At 42.7% G+C, this 19,747-nt stretch overlaps 2 protein-coding genes across 5 annotated transcripts in view; one reads left to right on the top strand and one right to left on the bottom strand.

The window, feature by feature from the left end:
• Nucleotides 1-19,747, top strand: part of nbeab (neurobeachin b) — a 266,361-nt gene that overhangs the window by 168,010 nt on the left and 78,604 nt on the right. For all 4 annotated transcript variants that reach the window (XM_086035116.1, XM_086035115.1, XM_086035114.1 and 1 more), the window contains one exon: nt 1,909-2,045. In XM_086035116.1, coding sequence (XP_085891242.1) covers nt 1,909-2,045 — 137 coding nt within the window. The remainder of the gene's footprint in view (nt 1-1,908; nt 2,046-19,747) is intronic.
• Nucleotides 2,333-4,389, bottom strand: mab21l1 (mab-21-like 1). The gene has a single exon (XM_086035119.1). It carries the CDS (start codon nt 4,017-4,019, stop codon nt 2,940-2,942), a length of 1,080 nt encoding a protein of 359 aa, XP_085891245.1. The 5' UTR covers nt 4,020-4,389; the 3' UTR covers nt 2,333-2,939.

Genomic DNA, 19,747 nt, shown 5'->3' with positions numbered 1-19,747 from the left:
AAGTGTCCAACGTGTGGCCGTATATGCAAATTGAGTTAATCTGCTTGCCTTTTAATAACGTTTCTATTATCGTTTGGTTGTATTGTCGGTAATAATCCAAAAATGATACTTTTTTTTTTCCCACAAAAAACTGACAGCAAAGTTCCAATTTCCATCTGATAACGAGAAAAAAAAGCAGCAAGCAGGCTGCTTGAACCTAAATCTCGTGTTGACGTGCCCTTAATTTCATTATTCCCATGTAAACATTGTAAAGCCATATGGCCTAATTATGAAAGGATATCCGAGGGCGGATTAAAAGGTTCATATAATCCTCTTTCTTCTTGCAATGTGCTCCAAGATACGCACCGATCCGCGCATGCGTGCGTGCTGCGCCTCTTTAGGTCGCCATGCAGAGCATTTATTACACGAGCAACAACAATGCGCTCCTAATCGGGTTCCCATCAATCGGATTACTCGCGGTGACGTCACCAAACACGGTAACGTGGGGGCGGGGGGGGCGGGGGTCGATGTTGTCGTACGGGGCTGAGCAGGCAGGTTTATTGCAAGAGTGGGTGCGGGGTGTTTCATGTGTGACCCACGTCCACGCGTGCTCCTGCAGCACTGACGCATGTGTGCATCTTTCTAATTGGCCCGGGACGCCGATGAAGACGGATGGCACGTTCAAGTGGCTCCTCTTGACTTGAAAGGATCGATAAAGATCCGGATTTCGCCTGCTTTTCCATTCTTGCCACTGTACGCATGCGTGGCTGCGTGCGCGCGTGGGGCCCAGCAAGGTGAACAATAAACATGTGACAATGGCAAGCAACCTGCTGCCTGGGCACGTCAACGTGAAGGCAGCTGTGTGTTTTTTTTTCCGTTTTTTTTTTTAATCCAATGCCATGCATGCAGGCCGAGCAGGGCTGTTCCGAATATCTTGAAGAACGATGTTACACTCGTGTTTTTGTGCTCGTTTTTATTAATGATGGACATTTTGCAGCACACTGCATTTTTTGTTAAATTATGAAATCAGATCACAACGTATTAAAGTGTTATCGCAGATATGTAATATAATTGGCCCCTTTTGCGAAATAGAAACGTCCGTGTGTTTTAAAATGTAATCCAAACCCAAAAGTGTGTCGTGACACGTTCTTTGAGAAGTTAACACATTTTTACATATAATTTTCCCCTATAGGTTAAATTGTCATTTGGTAATTGTCACACACATATACGCAAAACAAAACTATATTTCTTGCTCTATTTTTTTAAAGCAATAACCCAAGATTACTACATGCGTGTCGGGCTGATGTTTCAATATAAATTATTTCTTTACGTTTGGTTAGGGTTAGTTTTTTGTTGTTTGTTTTAATAAAAACACAGATCCTGATGAAAATAAATAAACTACACTACAGTTTGTCATGACTGATATATATATATATATATATATATATATATATATATATATATATATATATATATATATATATATATATATATATATATATATATGATTATATTAATAATTCAGTTTTATCAAATGATTTGTTTCTACAGTTGTTTCAGTGTTGTTCTAATTTGGTGACTGCGTGTATTATGAGAGTGTAATAAACGATATTGTTTTTTTTTTATTCGCAGTCAAAATCCTGAAAAAAAATAAAACACACTTTATAGTGCAGAGTGACAGATTTAATTTAATTGCACGTTTTGCTTTTATAAGGATTTCCCCCCCTACTGTCGTTACATTTTGTTTTTAAATCGTCAAACCCTAAAAATTAAACACACTCTAAAGTGTGTTGTGAAGTGACTTAAAAAAATCTGTTCGTGTTTTGTTTCTTTGTTTGTTCTAATGTGGTGACTACACGTAGTGGAACACGACATTCTTTTAACAACCGAATCGATTTGATGTGATGTTTTGTTGCCTCTAACGTGCAGGCCCGGTGGTGCTGAGTAGCCCGGCCCAGCTGGTGGCGCCCGGCTTGGTGGCCCGGGGGACCCTCTCCATCACCGGCAGCGAGATCTACTTCGAGGTGGACGAGGATGACCCCGCCTTTAAAGGGGTCAGCCCCAAGGTCAGCTGCACACACGCATCGCAACTACCACCACTTTTCCAACACGTTTGCACGCTGCTATACGCAGCAAATGTCAAATTGCCCAAATTCATAATCCACTTCGAACTCATTTCATGGCGGATGTATTTTAAATAATTCCTACAAATGTGTTTTTTTTTTTGTTTTTTTGTTTTTTTTGTAATCCAAGTTGCGACTTTTAAAAGACTCTTTAACCCAAATGACTCATTTAAAACCATATTATGGTTCTGATTTTCCTTTTTTTTAACAAAAGCATGACGACGAACAAATACATATATAACAGTTGGTTTTATTAGCTCTTTAAATTAAGTGGATGACAATTAAAAAAAACAAACAGATCACAGATGTTATAATCCAGTGTAGTTCAAGTGCATTTCTTTTCCTCAATTTTACCGTCATATATATTTACTATATTTATATAGGTTGTCATTTAATAAAAAGAAATCGTGGCAGATCAAGTATTAAAAAAGAAACGAACAACCAATAAAATGTTATTTAAATTAAAAATTCAAGTAAATCGATGGAATGTTTCTTTAACAGATGTTTTACACTCAAATGTAAACAAACAAAAAAAGAAATAAAGAACAAATTGTATCGAGCATAAGTATAAATTAAATTGTTTTTCGAGCAGATTAAGAAAAAAAAACACCAACATTCACAATCTCACTGGAAGCACAATGCTATCAACACATTTACAGTATCAAATGTACACGCGTGTTTCAAGTCTTGTCAAAGGTTTGTTGGGATTATGAAATCATGTTTTTGTTTGTTTGTGGGTTTAGGAAAGCGAGTGGCGCAGGTCAAAAGGCGCGCCACAAAATACAACTAAAAAATAAGGTCATAAGAGCTTGCCTGCTCGGTTCGGCTGGGGTTACCTCAGAGCTTCTCCAGGCTTTTGGGGTTGGTGAGGATCTCCCTGGCCAGGCGCCACGTCTGCTTGGCGGCGTTCTCCAGGGCCGAGTGCGGCTTACCCTGGAAGAGGTCGAGGTTGGGCAGGAAGTAGTGCGGGCAGCGGCGGCACTGCAGGCACGAGATGAGCTGCAATAGAATCCCGTTGAGCCGGTCGCCCAGGCAGTTCTCGTCCCAGTCGGCCTCGCGCGGGTGCTTCTCGCACTCGTACGACACGAGCGTCTTCATGTGGTAGTTGTTGAGCGGCGTGCCGGGCAGCTCCAGGTGGCGGTCGCGCAGCGCCTTGAGCACCGACAGGCACTTCTTGCGGCAGCCGCCCAGCAGCAGCCGGTTCTCGGCCTCGGCGAACTGCAGCACCCAGGCGTCGCTCTCGGCGGAGCTCTGCTTGCCGTTGAGCGAATAGCACTCCTTGGAGAGCAGGTTGAAGCCCTCCGCCTTGACCTCGGCCACTCGGTTGGGGCCCGGCCACGGGATGTGCGGCAGCGGCCAGTGCGCGGCGCTGCGCGGCCAGATGCCCGTGCACTTGAAGGCGGGCGTGATCTGCACCACGTAGCGGTCGCGGATGCGTAGCTTGACCTCGCTGGTGTCCGCCACCATCTTGACCACATCGCGGTAGCTGCACTTGTCCACCGCCTGCGCCACCAGCGTCTGGAAGCGCGAGCGGATCTTACGCGCCGACAGGTAGCCGGAGGCTGTGATGAACTCCACCCACAGCGACATGCTGCGCTTGCGGCCGTCGCTCAGCTTGAGCACGGCGCAGCCGGGCAGCGAGCCGTCGTCCACGAAGTTGAAGACGCCCATCTGGTTGAGGTAGAGCACCACCTCGAACTCGCTGGGCGAGATGACCTCCAGGCCCTCGAAGCGGTTGTCCATCTCGCTCAGCGAGCTGATGAAGCGCGGCTCCTGCACCTCCACCTCCTTGAGCACGTCCGACACCACCTTGCACACCTCGCGGATGGTCTTGGATACGGCCGCCTTGCGCGACTGGCACTTCTCGTTGTAATACTTGTTGAGGTGGTACACCAGCTTGGCCTGCGCGGCGATCATGTTGGGGCAGAGATCCGGGTTGTACACCGGAGTCTCGCAGTACGCCGACGGATCCAACGCGGCGGTTTGTACGGGAGCCAATTTTAGAGGAGAAAAGGCAACGCTCTACAAAGAAAAAAAAAAAAGATCGGGGAGTTAAGGGGGGGACAGGTTGGAGGTCCGGGACGGCCGCGCGGAGCTCACTCCTCGCGACTTAACATGACTGAGAAATGGTTGTAGTGAGGACGAAGAAGAGAGCGAAAAGTCCCCCGGTTGTCATGTGCGTGTGTGCTTTGCGCAGAGTGGAAATGTTCTCTGCTAGCGCGCACCGCCGCGGTGTTTGCTGTCGTCTGACAACGCGCACAAACACTCTGACACACACACGCGCGCGCGCTCATACACTTACGCGCGCGTGCACATACTGGCTTTATAGAAGGGAGGAGCTGACAGCCTGCCGGCCCAATGGCTGCGCGTTGCGTCACAGCAGCGCGGCTCTGTCCGCGGCTGTTTATTAGACCAGGAGGGCTCATCAGAAGGCCATCGTACAAGTAGACGCACGAGGAAATCACCTACGCACAAGCAAGGAAAAAAATATTTTTGGTGTGTGTGGTTTGATGATTTTTCCCGTCTGGATCTGCATTGCTTTTTCCCGAATGTACTTTATTGAATTATAGAAATGACAGCTGCAGTTGTCATCTTAGGAAATCATTTTTATTCGTTTATATGCTTTTCCTTTAATAAGATTTTTCTTCACAAGACCGGATTGAACTTTTCTGCAAGATATTAAGAGTAGACTTTAGATTTGATTTTTGCTTTATTTTGTTTTAACTTGAATGTATTGTATTCTTTTAAATTAATTTAGGGGCATTGATGGATTTGTGGCATATACAATTCAACGTCATAAATTGCATGAAGCAAGCACTTTAACCTTCTTTTTCTATAATAAATGTAAAATTGTTTCAAGAATATTTCCCTATCGTGTACGAATGTCTTCAAATCGAATCAATAATGAAAAATACATTTCCATTTCGTTTTTACTTGTTTGAAAATTATATTTTCTACATGTAGCAGTTACTATATGTGCATACATTTACTTTGTACCTTAAAATCTGAATGCGCTTTTATCGAGGACATACTGTATACACTGAAAAAAATGATGGTTGAATTAACTCAATTTTATTTTGTCCAGTGGTTGCACAAAATGGAATCATCTTTATCCAGATACATTTTTAATGTATATGTATAGTCTCCTTAAAAAATCAATCTGTAGTAGATTATTTTATTTCGTGCAACCACTTGATGCAATAAAATGGAGTAAATGCTATACAACATTTTTTTCAGCGTTTGTATGAGGGGCGCAATTAACATTAACATTCACTTAATCTGTGAATTATTTTGTTTATTGATTATTCAATGCAAAGCGAAGTCGTAATATTCATTCCTAAGAAACAGGACATTGTTTCAAATAATGCAGAAAACGTACAAACATATATTAAGATTCAGTTACTGGTTTGGTTCATGTCAGAAAATAGACCAAAAGGTTGCTTTCCAAAATAAAAACTGATTTTTGCAAATGTTTTATTTTGATTCAACACAAGATAATATATATATATATATATATATATATATATATATATATATATATATATATATATATATATATATATATATATATATTAGGGCTGACCCGTCACAGTTAAAGCGTTAATTTGGGGCTGTTCGATTTTGCCTAATGAGAAAATCACGATTATTTTCCCTCAAACACGATTTTACGGTTACGATTTCTTTGTAAAATAAAAAATAATGAAAAATGAAGTATTTTGAATATCTTTTATTTAAACTTAATTTTTCTTTCTTTGAACTCAAAATGTCAGTCAATTTAACTTAATCCACACAGAACAATGTATTGGGATTAACAGCATTTTTCTTACACAATAGATTTCAGATCTGTTCTTAATTAAAGCAGTAATGAAAGAAGAAAGTGCATACACCATCTGAAACGAAATCATCAACATGAGAGTAGGTAGTCAGTCAAGTCTGTAAACCAAACAGTCTATGAGCAAGTCATTTTGCCAGCCAGCTAGTGACTAGCCTTTCACCTTTCTCCCTGGTCTTACTTAAACAGAAATCAATGATTAGTGCAAAACTGTCACTCAATAATACAATGCACTGTCAAGCTTAAGTACGCGAGCATCGGCTGGCCGGAGGTCCGTTGTAGAGGAGAAAAAAAAGGACGCCTTTCAGACGATGAGTTACTTGCTCGCGGGTTGTATTGCACATGTGCGGCACACTACACTACAGATCTACTTTTGCCCGATTAATTAACTAAACGCTCACTTGCCTGAGCAAATAGCAGAATCGCCGGTAGCCATGGATGTTGTTGTTGTTATCGGACTGCGCGCTCGTGGGAGGAAACTATGGTGGCTTAGAGACATCAAAAATAACAAAATCGAAAGTGCCGATTTGAACGTTTTTAACATCGTTTTCTCCAGAAAATTCATTACGGTTCAAAATCGCTTAATCGAGCAGCCTTACGTTAACAAAATTTTATAACGCGTTAAAAAACATTAACTCAGTTTACTCAGTTTCAATTACTTCCTGTGGCAGCTGACCTCTGCTCACTGCAGCCAAACTTAGAGGAGAGTCACTGTCGCAAAGACGGACTCTTACGTAGTTTTACTGTAAAAAGTTGCTCGATGGCTCATTGGAGAAATCCAAGATAATTTGCACACTTTGAAAAGCCAAATTCAAATACCATGTTAGTTGTACATCTTTAGTGTATTGTTCAACTGTAGTGTTTCATACAATGCAATACAATACAATACAACTTTTATTTTTGTCGTGCATTTCATAACAGCTACAGCTGTAACAGAGCACTTTACATTCGAAAAACAAAACAGCAATAATATAAAAAGTGAAAGCAATAAATTAAAACACAATGTACTGTATACAATATACACCGGAAAACAGCAGAAGCCCTTCAATCTCACGTCAGATCAGAAGCTGAAAAGAATCATATTCAATGATCAAAGAAAGCTATTAGAACAGTCTTTCAATCAAAATACACTTTTAATTTTTTTTCCATATTAATTCCAAGATTTTACTGAAGTACATATCGGTTCCAAGCTTTGTAAAAAATTGTAGTTGAAAAATACGATTAATCGTGATTATGGAAAATTTTGCCATCAATTAGTTTAAAAAATGTAATCGTTTGACAGCACTAATGTATATATGTGTCCATATCATAGTTAATCTGCGATTCGCTTGCATTTTGCACTAAATAATTTTATGTCTCGCTCTCACATACACTGCCTGCCTTCCATCTCTCACTTTGAAAAGCACATTAAATAAAAGAACATGGATATAAGACAGACAAGTATTAGAGATGGACGGCTACAACAGTAATTTTGCGGTCTCCAACATGCATGTGCCCCCTAGTGGTTGTGAGTAGAACAGGGCATATGTTGAAATCTGACTGGAGGCTTTATAAATTACGATCATCGGGCTATCCGGTGACGCCATCGCATGTCACGATCTTGCCTTTGATCTCTTTGAAGTCTTATATTTTGGAACCGATAAATATTCCGAGCAAGACAAGTAAAAGCCATCCCATTTAAGACTTTTTCTTCTTTCCCGCATATAAATCCGCTGAGAAATGGCCATGCTATTTACTGTCATTCACAACTAGAAAAGAAAAAAAACAAGAATCTTATCCATGTCTTTTGCCCACAATGTTTGTCACATTCACTTAATAATCCCATACAATATTCTTACATAGGACTGTAAAGTGTACGCCTTTATTGCCTTATTTTCCACACTCCCTCCCACTGCGTCGCATCCCGCCATGTTTATTAGAAGCAGACCGCGTCCGACATTTCCGTCAAGCAACGCCGCGACGTCAGCATACAGTAACCTCCGAAGCGCTAACTTCACGACTTGGCTCATCCGCAACCTCTTTGGCCCGTTGACAGCCGCGTGCGTGATACCAGCACGGGGATTTTGCCCAGATTATGGCCTCCTAATCTGAAGCATGTGCTGTCTTGTAAATGCGTCGCCGGAAGAGGGGCCCTTCATTGCGGCGTCTCGGACACTTGAGAGCAATACTCTTGACAACATTGTGAGCATTGTTGCTTGCGTGCCTGCTGTAGGAGAAGGAGGAGGTCCTCCGCTCTCAAATATGCGGCTATGATTCCAGCTCAGGCCCTGTTTTTGACCCATGCGTTATTGCATAAATCAATATGGCGTCTCCCGCTGTCTTCCACCAATTTTTAGCAGCAACATCTGACCCTGTTTTCAAGGCCTCTTTTGTTTCCACAGCATGGACAGGATACTTCTTTGCTTCTTGTCCTCCATTTTTCTTTGCCGTTTTCCTATGAAGAGCAGCAATTGACCTGTTAACATGGCAGGCAACTCCAGGGTCAGCTCTGATTAACTAGAAATTCCTCCTTTGACCGCAACACTCGTGCGTAAGGAGTGGCCTGAGGTGATGTGGATTCATCTAGTACATTTATGTCGAAATAAACGGCAATGATATTGATTCCTACAATTATGCAATATCACTGGTGTCGGGTGGAATCCTCGTCCCTTCAAAATCATCACTTTTTAGGAGACCCTAAAAACCGCCATGATTGCTCAACCATTAATGTTGTTTTATCAAAGAGCACAAGCCATTTTCAACACTTAAGATCGGTCAGTAATTTGTAAAAATAACATCCACGTGTGGATTGACCAATAGAGTAGATTAGTGGAAAAATTGGAAATGTACCAAATTGTGACATAGGAGGTTCCAGCTTTTAGTGGACCCACACAAAGATGTTACCATGCCAGAAAACATACAGGAAGTCAGCCATTTTGGTTAGAAGGGTTCATATTAGGAGCAATTTGGAAGTTTGATAACTTGGCAAGCGAAACACTAGAATTTAAAAAATGCAGCCCCTGAAGCCTCTTTTTACTTAGCAACATGAAATTTGTTAGGCATGTCTATTAGGTGTAGACCAGCGGTCTCAAACTCCTGTCCTCATTGCTTTCCTGCATCTTTTAAGACAGGGGTTTCCAAACTTGGTCCTCAAGGGCCGGTGTCCTGCCTGTTTTCCATCTATCCCAGCTGCAACGCACCTGTTTCAAAAGTTTATGATCATTATCAAGCTTTTTCAGAGCTCGCTGATGATTTGATCATTGAAATCAGGTGTGTTGCAGCAAGGAGAGCTGGAAAATGGGCATGAAAGCCGCCCTTGAGGACCGGAGCTGGACACCCCTGTTTTAGAAGTTTCCCACCTGCAACCCATCTGATTCAAATGATCAGCTCATCAACAAGTTTTGCAGGGGCCCGATAACGATTCTGATCGTTTGAATTAGGTGTGTTGCAAGAGGAAACCTCAAAAACATGCAGGAAACAGAGGACCAGATTTTGAGCCCCCTGGTGTAGACCAACAAAAAAGTATCATTAAGTCATGCCTAAAAACATACAAGTTAGCCATTTTGGTTAGAAGGGACATTTTAGGAGCATGTTGGCAAAGTGTGATGGCTTGGCAAAAGAAATACTACAATTTAACAATGCCCGAAGCCTGTTTTACTTATCCACATCAAACCTGATAGGCGCGTTTATTATGAGTAGACCAACAAAAAATTCTCAGTAAGTTATGCCCCAAAGCATACAGGAAGTTGGCCATTTTGTTTTAAAGGAATAATTTTAGGGTCAATTTGGCAAAGTTTGATGACTTAAACTTAAAGGCCCAGATAGACCAATTCCAGTTGGCCAACATTGACAGACGCTTACCCCCTGTGGCGTCCGGCCGGCTGTCGTCACGTCACGCTGGAAATATACACCGCAACGACAGACAGCGACGCTGACCATTAAAGTGCCTTTTGTGCATGTGTGAGATGTAATACCCTTCCATACCAACGGCGGCGGTAGTCGCCATTTCTCATTGTTAGAAAAATCCAACCGCAAAGCTGTTGGCCGGGGGCGGATCATAAAAATGTAAACAATGCATTCAGCTATATTCTTCGCTCACGATGAACTCCCACGCGAGTAAACCATCACGTTCTTGACACGGTATTGTGAAATACTTACATTGTCAACCCTCGCTCTTGTACTTGTAAGAGGATTAAGGCAGCAAAGGCGTGCTCACTGTTTATCCGCATTTGTCACTTCCCGTTGGTGCTGCGAGCGCTAGCTAACAGCCAATCAGAGTGACCAAATGTCACGAGTGGCGACGCCGATTCAACATGCGTAAACGCCCACCAGACGCTTCCTGAAGGGTTACGACACGACGAGTATGGTCACTACACCAATCAGACGGGGCATTCAGACGCTACAATGCATCACGACCTCCGACGTTGGTTTGGTCCATCTAGGCCTTAAAAATGCCATTTTGTTTTTGCCTAACATTGTGCTTCCCATTGGTGCTCATTTCGGCAAAATTTCTTGGACTAAATTGCCAGCCCTGGGAATTCACCCAAAATGTCTGCCTCAAAACACAATTTCCCGTCCAATTTCAGATGTACTGTAGGTACATTTTTTACACACCGTTATGATAAACATGCCCACCCAGTTTCATGTTTTTGGGTGAAGCTGAGGGCAGCAGGGTGGTCAACTGGTTAGCACGTCTGCCTCACAGTTCGGAGGTCGTGGGTTCGATCCCAGCTCCTGCCTCCCTGTGTGGGGTGTGCATGTTCTCCCCATGCCTGCGTGGGTTTTCTCCGGGTACTCCGGTTTCCTCCCACATTCCAAAAACATGCAAGGTAGGTTAATTGGACACTCTGAATTGCCCCTAGGTGTGATTGTGAGTGTGCATGTTTGTTTGTCTCTGTGTGCCCTGCAATTGGCTGGCAACCAATTCAGGGTGTCCCCTGCCTACTGCCCGAAGACACCTGGGATAGGCTCCAGCACGCCCGCGACCCTTGTGAGGATAAGCGGTATAGATAATGGATGGATGGATGGGTGAAACTGGGGAAATTGATGGGTTTTTTTTCTCCAAATCCACAGGCTTAGCTATTAAGTGACTTTCAGGGGGGCCCTAAACAACTGAAATCTGTACAAAAAATATATGCTTGTAAAAAATGGGAAATTTTTGGGCATGTTGAGGCCCCGCCTAAAAAGGTGATTCTTCTGAAGAACATTAAGAATTTTCACAATTGTAGCTAATAACATGTTTTGCCTAAAGTGTCCCCCCACCCCCCCCCCCAAAAAAAAATCTTATATATCTTATATATCATATAAAATCAGAAATCTTTACTTTGTCTTTTCAGCAACCCAATAAAACGGTGGCCAATTGTGACCGGCATGTTCATTTTAACAATCTAATTCCCAAAGAACAAATGGCCATTCAAGTTGTTTTTCTCAGTGATGTAAAATTCAGCGAACGGCACGTCAAGGTGAAGTTCGGACTGAAAGGGGACGTTCAGCATATGTTGTAGCTCTCCCAAGATGATAAGGTTAAAAGGATTTAATAAAATGACATATTTCTGTCTAAATCAGATTAAAAATGTCCGAGATGTGACATTCACACTGTGAATAATGTTTAATCTTGTGGGTTATGATACTGATTGTCATGTGATGAGATTGTCAGTGCGATTTATTTTTTAAATAAGTGAGCATTATTATTGTTATCATTATTATTATTCCCCGGCAATATGGTGTCTCTGTAGGAGGCTGGCTAATTTTGCCGGACCCCCTTTGGCTTGTGTCCATTCATTTATTTTCTCCACCGCTGGGCCTCTTCGGTATGTCGCCTGGAGGCTTGCAACCTTCCCAACCGGATCGAGCCAATCATGTCAAGCACACGCCAGGACACACAACAAAGTTTTACTAGCATTCGTGCAGGGTTTTTTTTTTGTGTGTGCGTGTGTCTTTCTCTCTACACACAAAAATGTGGCAAAAGTGTAAATTAAGAAACGTAATTGATTGTCTCAGCTTCATTTGGCCCTTTACCACCTCCCCTCTGCAATATGCTACGCTTGTCAGCCTTTGTGATAAATTACATGCATGCATTTGCATGAATTTAGCAGTAGTGTGGCTCACACATGTATGCTTGCCAAATTAAGAGTTCGGGAAAAAAATGAAGAATTTGCCTTTTAAAAAACACCTGGGCATTTTACTAAAAATTGAGCATCCGTTATTCGTCATCCGTCTGCAGTGTGGGTACCCTTCCGTCGTCCGTCATTTACCTTTTTTTCAGTGGGGAAAAAATAGTACCCGCCTAGACCGGTCCGCCTCTGATTTGAAACGGGCTTCCGTCAGCCATTCCGACTGACTCACTATGCTATGGAAGCTTGTTCACAGCCTGGTCCCTCACTGAAATCTGCCCCCCGAGCAACAACAACTCACTATTGTTCCTGGCTGCGCTCTACGCGGCCATCGAAGCCTCGCAGAGAAAAATAGACTAAAGACAGACTACAGACAAAAGACGGATTAAATACATGGGCTTCCGACTATGCTTACTCCGTCTATTTTAAAATGTTTCCCATCATTCGTCAACAGTCAGAAAAGCAGGCGTCCGTCAGAGGCAGATAGATGGACCGGTCGGTCATATAGACACAATAATGCCCAGCTCTGTTAAAAAATGAAGGTTTCATTATTTTGGTGTACCCTTATCATTGTTAGCTCACAATTTTGCATCTATTTATTGAGACTAGAAAAGGGTTGTAGGTACGTGGCGTATTGATGGCACATTTCTTAAGGGACTAGCGTCTTTACCTAGGCCTTTATCTTTACCTATAAGTTTTTCATTATTAGGGCAACTGAATAGTAGCTTTTAGGGTTTACCGTACAAACGTGCCAAATTTGCAGACATGTTCCTCCTGCTGAAAATGGTGTTTGGTCGCAACCCATTTTAAAAATTCAAGCTCTTCGCAACTTCAAGTTTGGTAGGGATGTCTATTTTATATGATCTTTTTTCTTTGTTTGGCGGCGTGTCAGCTCGTGCGACGCCCGCTCGTGACGTGTAGATTACGTTCTCTAGGCCAATTGGCTGTCGCCGACCTGGTATGGACAGGGACCATGTGGTCGATTGAATATGCAGGATGCAACGCGGTGGCGGTTAGGCGATGCCCAGCTCTGCTATTTATCAGAGCTGATCATTCTGATAATTATCAGAGCTGGGCATCGCCTAATATTGTTTTTATTTCACCGATCACCACACTGTGCGGGTGTGTCTTTTGTTATTATTTATTTACTTATTTATTTTAATAGCACTTGCGCGGCGCCTGCATGTGATGTGTACATTAAATTCTTGACAGCTTTCGTCAACAAGGGATGGACTGGAACCACATGGGTCGGCTAAATATGCAGATGGGAACTTGGTGATGGTTAGGCAATGCTCAGCTCTGCTAATTATTTGAAACGCTGTTGATGGCCCAACACTGGATGTTTCTCCGAAATTCAGATTCTCAGGCCTTGCTGGAGTTTTGCGCTGAGCTGAGCTGATTTTCATTTTTTTTTTTTTGTGGCGAAAACAAACAGCATATTAATCTTCATGTTGTGTGAGGTGTCGCCCATCTCTGCGTGGGCGCTGTAATCATCTGCCCACTGACCCCGAGATGCTCGTCTGCGCTTCCCGCAGAAGCCCTCGCCTCCACACGTTCTTCTTCAATCCCACCTCCCCTCACGCGCAGAAAAGAAAAGATCGAGCCACAACGCCGGTCCGCCACCCTGGTAATCGAATGGCGCGGCCGCTGCCGAGGCCTGCGATCAAATTAGGCGAGGTTGCCTAAATAAGGGATGAAGGGTTCATAATTGCCAGTCGTGGAGATGTGAGGTGCCGGGTGCCAACTGTCAGAGGCGGGCTAATGATGAAAAATGTCTCTCTATGCAGATTGCTTGTGCTTCTGCTGCTGTGAAGAGAAATGCACCAGGGCCTAATGAGAGGAAGCTTGTGTGCTTATTTAATGACCTGCACGGAAACAAACCGCACTCACTCAAGCTTTATGTTGTTAAGGGCCAACATAAAGGAGCGCTACTTCTCCTCAAAGCATTTTTTCGGTTTAAATAACATCCTCAAAATCATGTTGATGAGGGCACTGGCTTGTAGGAGTAAGAGTAGGGCATTTTCTAATTACCATGGCAACCCTAGGGTCACCTTCTTTAGTGGTCCAGTTACAGTTTTTCAACCTTTGACCATATTTTACATCGATAAAAATCTCACGTCACGCCACCAAAGAATCACACAAAGTTTATGCAGTCGTACTTACAAGTGTCCCAGTTTCAAGCTGTTGCTTGTTTTGCTAAGCAAAATATATGATCTATTATTCTGTTGTATTAACGACAACAACAGGAACCAAAATATGTCCTGGCTGTTCCACCTACATCAGTGACCAGTGAATATCCCACGGTGGCAAAGGTCATGATTGGGGATTCTACACTTAATTGAATTAACTTTCGGATACACCTCCAAAATGTAACATTAGCACCGATGCTAAGACTAACACTAGAGCAGTGATTCCCAACCAGCGTGCTGTGGCACATTACTGTACCATAGAGATGATCACGTGTGTCATGGAAAATTGTCTAATTTCACTTATTTGAAAAAAATCTTTTATTGACTACAAATAATGTGTATTTGATCATCTATGCCCGATATGTTGTGACAAGCGTAAGTGTACTTTGAGTCTACACTTGTATCTACTTAAGGACCATTTGCGATCATCCTGGAAAGTTCACATTATGCTCCAAAAACAGTTGGGTTAGAAATAACACAATTTTGGGTCAGAAATGGACCGATCCACAACTTGGGTCAATTTGACCCAACTTTCTTGGTTGTTTTTGCAGAAAACAACCCAAAAATGGGTGCAAAAAAAGTGCGTACAAATTGACTCAATTTGTGTATCGGTCCATTTTTGACACAAAATTGTGTTATTTTTAACCCAACTGTTTTTAGAGTGTAGCATTGAAGCAAGCACAACACAAGCTGTGCCATGGTTGGTCCACAAACATCATAGATGATGGAAGTATGTGATCATGGCAAATACAATGCTCCTGAAGTTGCATTGCACTGCATACAGCTGCCAAAGTGACATCATTGATTGGGCAACACAACATGAGGTGACCTGGCTGTCCCATCAATACCAGATCAATAGTGAAGGTGATTCTGTGGATTCTATCCTTAGACAACATTTTCACCTGATTTGATTCCGATATTGCAGCCTTGAGCATCATATATATGAAGTCGTTTGTGGTATAGTATGGCATGGTAGAAAAGGTATCAATGAAATTGAATGAAATGAAATTGAATGAAATGAAAAACAACAGTCAGCAACAGTAGGTATGAGGGGAAAAAAACATGCGTTCCAATATAATCTGATGCTCATTTTTGTGCTGTTATTGGACCGATACTTGATATCGATATCAGATCGGGACTCCCCTCACTGACACTCTTCACTTACGCATAGAGATGTTCGATATCACTATTTTTCAGACTGATACCTGTACGATTATTCACTTTTTGAGTACACACTAATAGAGAGGACCGATACCTCTGCTGCTTTTGATCTAAAAAAATTAACACAATGACAACAAATTACGAATAAAGACCTTTCTTTCTGATGCCGATGACATTTCAACAATGTGTCAGTCTGCCGCAGGATAGCGCCAACTACCGCAGAGGAGGACATACTTGATGTCAGATTTAAATTTGTTTTGCCTTAAATAGGAAGTCAACACAAATATATATATTTTTTCCAGAATATGTTCTGCGCATGCGTCACAGTGGTCGACTGGTGAGCACATCCGCCTCACAGTTCAGAAGTCATGGGGTTGATTCCGGGGCCGGCCTCCCACTGTAGAGTTTGCATGTTCTCCCCGTGCCTGCGTGGGTTTTCTCCGGTTAGGTTAATTGGACACTCTAAATTGCCCCTAGGTGTGATTGTGAGTGTGTATGTTTGTTTGTCTCTGTGTGCCCTGCGATTGGCTGGCAACCAGTTCAAGGTGTACCCTGCCTACTGCTGCCTGAAGACAGCTGGGTTAGGCTCCAGCACGCGCGTGACCCTTGTGAGGAGAAGCGGTATAGATAATGGATGGATGGATAGCAGCAAACTGCATTTTCTTGTTTCGAAGCAAAGCCAAATGGTTTGAAAAAAAAAAAAAAAAAGGATGAGATCTGCTGCAATGTCATTTTAAAAACATTTATTGTGCAGACCTGAAAAGTCAAAATCAAAACTCAGGTCTCTATAGTGAAAACAAATAACATTCCTTATAAGTGTTTTATACTGTATTAATATACTTTTGACCTTATAGATAAGCGGTTAGGATAATTGATGTTTGGATGTACTTTGCAGGCCCACTAGTTGAGGCAAGACATTCTAATTAATATTGCATTTGTGGAATATGAGTTAAGCAGCAAAATCCACCCACTTTTAGTTATCTCAGGGGGCGGTCATTTTGTCACTTCTGTTGACTGAAAATGACATCACATCTACTCAGGTAAAGACCAATCATGGCCCTGCTCCAGGAAACAGGTGAGCTGACCACTGTACAATCAGGTGTACCAAAGACATAATTGGAAGGTCTAAACTCCAGGAAAAAGTATTTATTTTTTAAGTGTTATTTCATTTTTGTATTTTCTTTCTCCAGTGACTGGCTAGGATAAATCACACAGTTCTCCAATGAGGTGTGTGGCTGCCATTGGGACAGGAGCCTCCAAACATGATTCCTGGGCCTATAAAGTGCTACAATAAATTCTTCTAGCTCACTAGTCTCCCCGTTTAGGGTTTTCGCTGTCTGCTTGTATCGTATTATTAAGCGGTGTTTATAGGGGCCCGCAGTAAATCAGACTCTCCACTCGTGGTGTGACGTCAGCCTCATGCTAATAAAAGAGCAAAGCAGGAGTGGCCATGGCCTGGCCAGATTTGCCCAATTTGTTGCATGAATAGCTCTTGAAAGGCTTTCCCGGCGCGCACAAAGGGCCCCTCGTCTTTGTTTGCTCTTGGCCCATCTGTGTCATCTGCTGGTCCGTGCAAGAGGGCGGCGTCTCGGGGGCGCTCCCCAGCGGCGCCGCCAGTTGTTTTATGGACTCGGTGGAGGGCTGCCGGGAGTTCATAAGTCGGCCCCCCGCCCATTGTGCGGCGCGGCCAGCTGACGCGCGTGAATGGACGGCAGCATATTGACACATCATTTCCATTAATGAATCGGATGAGGCGGCCTTGTTTCGTGCGGTGATTTATGTCTGCTGGGTTATCATCCGAAGTGAGAGGGCTTCACCCACAATGCACTGCCGCGTAACACGGGTACCACAGATTTTTTTTTTTTTTTTTTTTTTAAATTGATGTTCCAACTTTTTTCTATAAATCACAGTTTATACGGAAGAGGAAACGTTTTATGACTCACTTATCTTCAATTTTTTTGTAAATTTCTTAAACCCAGACGTTTTTGTTTTGTTTTCAGAACGAAAAAAACATCTAGAGTGGTACCTTAACTTAGAATTTTAATTTGTTCCATGACGATGCTTGCAACCCAAAGCACGTGTCTTGCAAATCATCTTTCTCGTTGAAATAAATGGAAATTCTGTTAATCCGTTGCATCCCCAGAACAAATACCAACAAAAGATTGTATACATGATTATATATAAAATAGGATTTAGAAATAAAGAGTGTGATTTCCTCCTTTAATAATTTGTATTCAAAATTGTGTTTTCACAAATGTTTGTAAAATTTTCCAATGAATGTCATGCATCTAGAAATAAGGAGTTTTGTATTTTTATCCAAACCACCAAGAAACTCTTTTTTTGTTGTTTTAGATTGGAAAAGATAATTAACAAATAAATGCAGTATATTGACACACTTTTCATGACATTTCAGGTAACTTTTTCAAGACTTATGACTAGCTTAGCTGCCCCCAAAAAAGTGTATTTTTTTTTTCAATCCAAAGCACCAAGAAAAATCTTTTTTTTTTGTAAAAGCTTTTAAACATTTTTCGACAAAAGAAAAACCTATGCTTCCAAATGATTTTGACTTGACCCATCTTTTCATCTATGATTTTTTTACTAAATTCTCATGACAACACATTCCTGAGTTTGTCTCATGATATTTTCCCTTCCGGTTCCTTATTGTGACCCAGTTTGCGAGCTCCGGCCTGACCTAACCCCCATCCCCCCCCCGTTGCCGCTAAGCCGCCATTTCTACGGTGGTGTCAGCCTCCCTTCAGGTAGCGAGGTGAAAAGGAAAGGAAACTAAAGAAGAGGAGGTTCACCCCTCAAGAGGATGCGAGACGAAGATGGCAGCGAGAGACATTTTGTCTACTTTGATTAGTTCTGGCTGCATGCCGCTGAGCTGTGTTTAATATTGGCCCGCTCCCCGTCACCAGCATCAAATGGAGCCCACCTCATTTCCATCCGCCACGCTGGCGCGGACATATGGGGCAGGATACCAATTGCTTATTTTATACGGTAATTAACGACACTCAGACCGCGTTAGATTCGCCTCCAGTGTGACATAGTTTACTTGACACATTTACATTTTGTCCATGGTCAGGTCTTCTATTTTAGAATCTGTGCACAATGATGGATATTAGACAGTCGGGCTGGGCAATTTATCACAATTTAATCGTGATTTCGATTTTGGCTTCTCAAGATCATAAAAACATTAGAATTGAAGAAAAACAATTAATGTGCCAAACGACACATTAAGTTGTTCAACTGTGCTAGTGTACCTAAGAAAGTGACGGACACTCCCCACTGATGCCTTATAAGAAGAAAGTCTGAAAGTTATTTGACGTTAGGGCTGATCCCAGGTTAGTGACGCCAGTAGGGAGGAAAATAACATCAGCATCGTATCTTTCATGGGGCTCCATTGTCTGTGGCGCTCTAACGGAGCCCAGTGTGATCACTGCCTTATAGAGTACGGCAGATGAAATCCCAGCAGGACTGAACAACTTGAACCAGACACACACACAAGCGCGCGCAGACGTTTACAGTATTACACACACATGCGTGTCACCAATCAAGATTCGGTGAATGTCATTTGAGCAAGTAATGCATATGAACCACTTGTGTTTGTTTGCGTCGTGCTGGTTGGAAATAGCAGAACATCTTGACAGTAAAGCCCCACTTTCGACCTTTTCACCATGATGTCACATGTACCTTCAAGGGTGTATTTCACAAAGCAGGTTCATCAAACTTTAAAGGCTAGATACACCAATCCGATGTCGGAGGTCGGGAAGCGTCGTGGCATCTGATTGGTGTAGTGACCACCGTCGTAGCGTCGGACCCCGTCAGTACGCGTCTGGTGGGCGTTTCATCATGTTGAATCGGCGGCGTCACTCGTGACATTTGGTCACTCTGATTGGCCGTTAGCTAGCAAATCAGCGCTCCGAGGACAAACGGGAAGTGACAAATGTGGATAAACAGTGAGCGCGCCTCCGCTGCCTTAATCTTCTTACAAGTACAAGAGCGAGGGTTCACAATGTAAGTATTTCACAATACTGTGTCAAGAACATAAGGGTTTACTTCGCGTGGGAAAAATATGGCTCAATGCATTGTTTACATTTTTATAATCCGCCCCCGGCCAATAGCTTTCCGGTTGGATTTTTTTTAACCGTGAGGAATAGTGACTACCGCCGCTGACGGTATAAAAGGGTATTACATCTCACGTCTGTGCAGAAGGTACTTTAATGGTCAGCGTCACTGTGTGTCATTGCGGTGCATTTTTCCAGCGTGACGTGCCGACAGCCGGCCTGACGCCACAGAGAATAAGCGTCGGTCACAGTTGGCCAACGTCTGATTGGTCTACCTAGGCCTTAAATCTAATCCTGAATTCTG

Source organism: Filicampus tigris, chromosome 7 (assembly GCF_054856515.1).
Source record: "Filicampus tigris isolate MCC_2025a chromosome 7, RoL_Ftig_1.0, whole genome shotgun sequence".
In the NCBI taxonomy this organism is placed as follows: domain Eukaryota; kingdom Metazoa; phylum Chordata; class Actinopteri; order Syngnathiformes; family Syngnathidae; genus Filicampus; species Filicampus tigris.
Note: the sequence above shows the minus strand (reverse complement) of the source record. Positions and strands in the feature narration are given on the sequence as shown.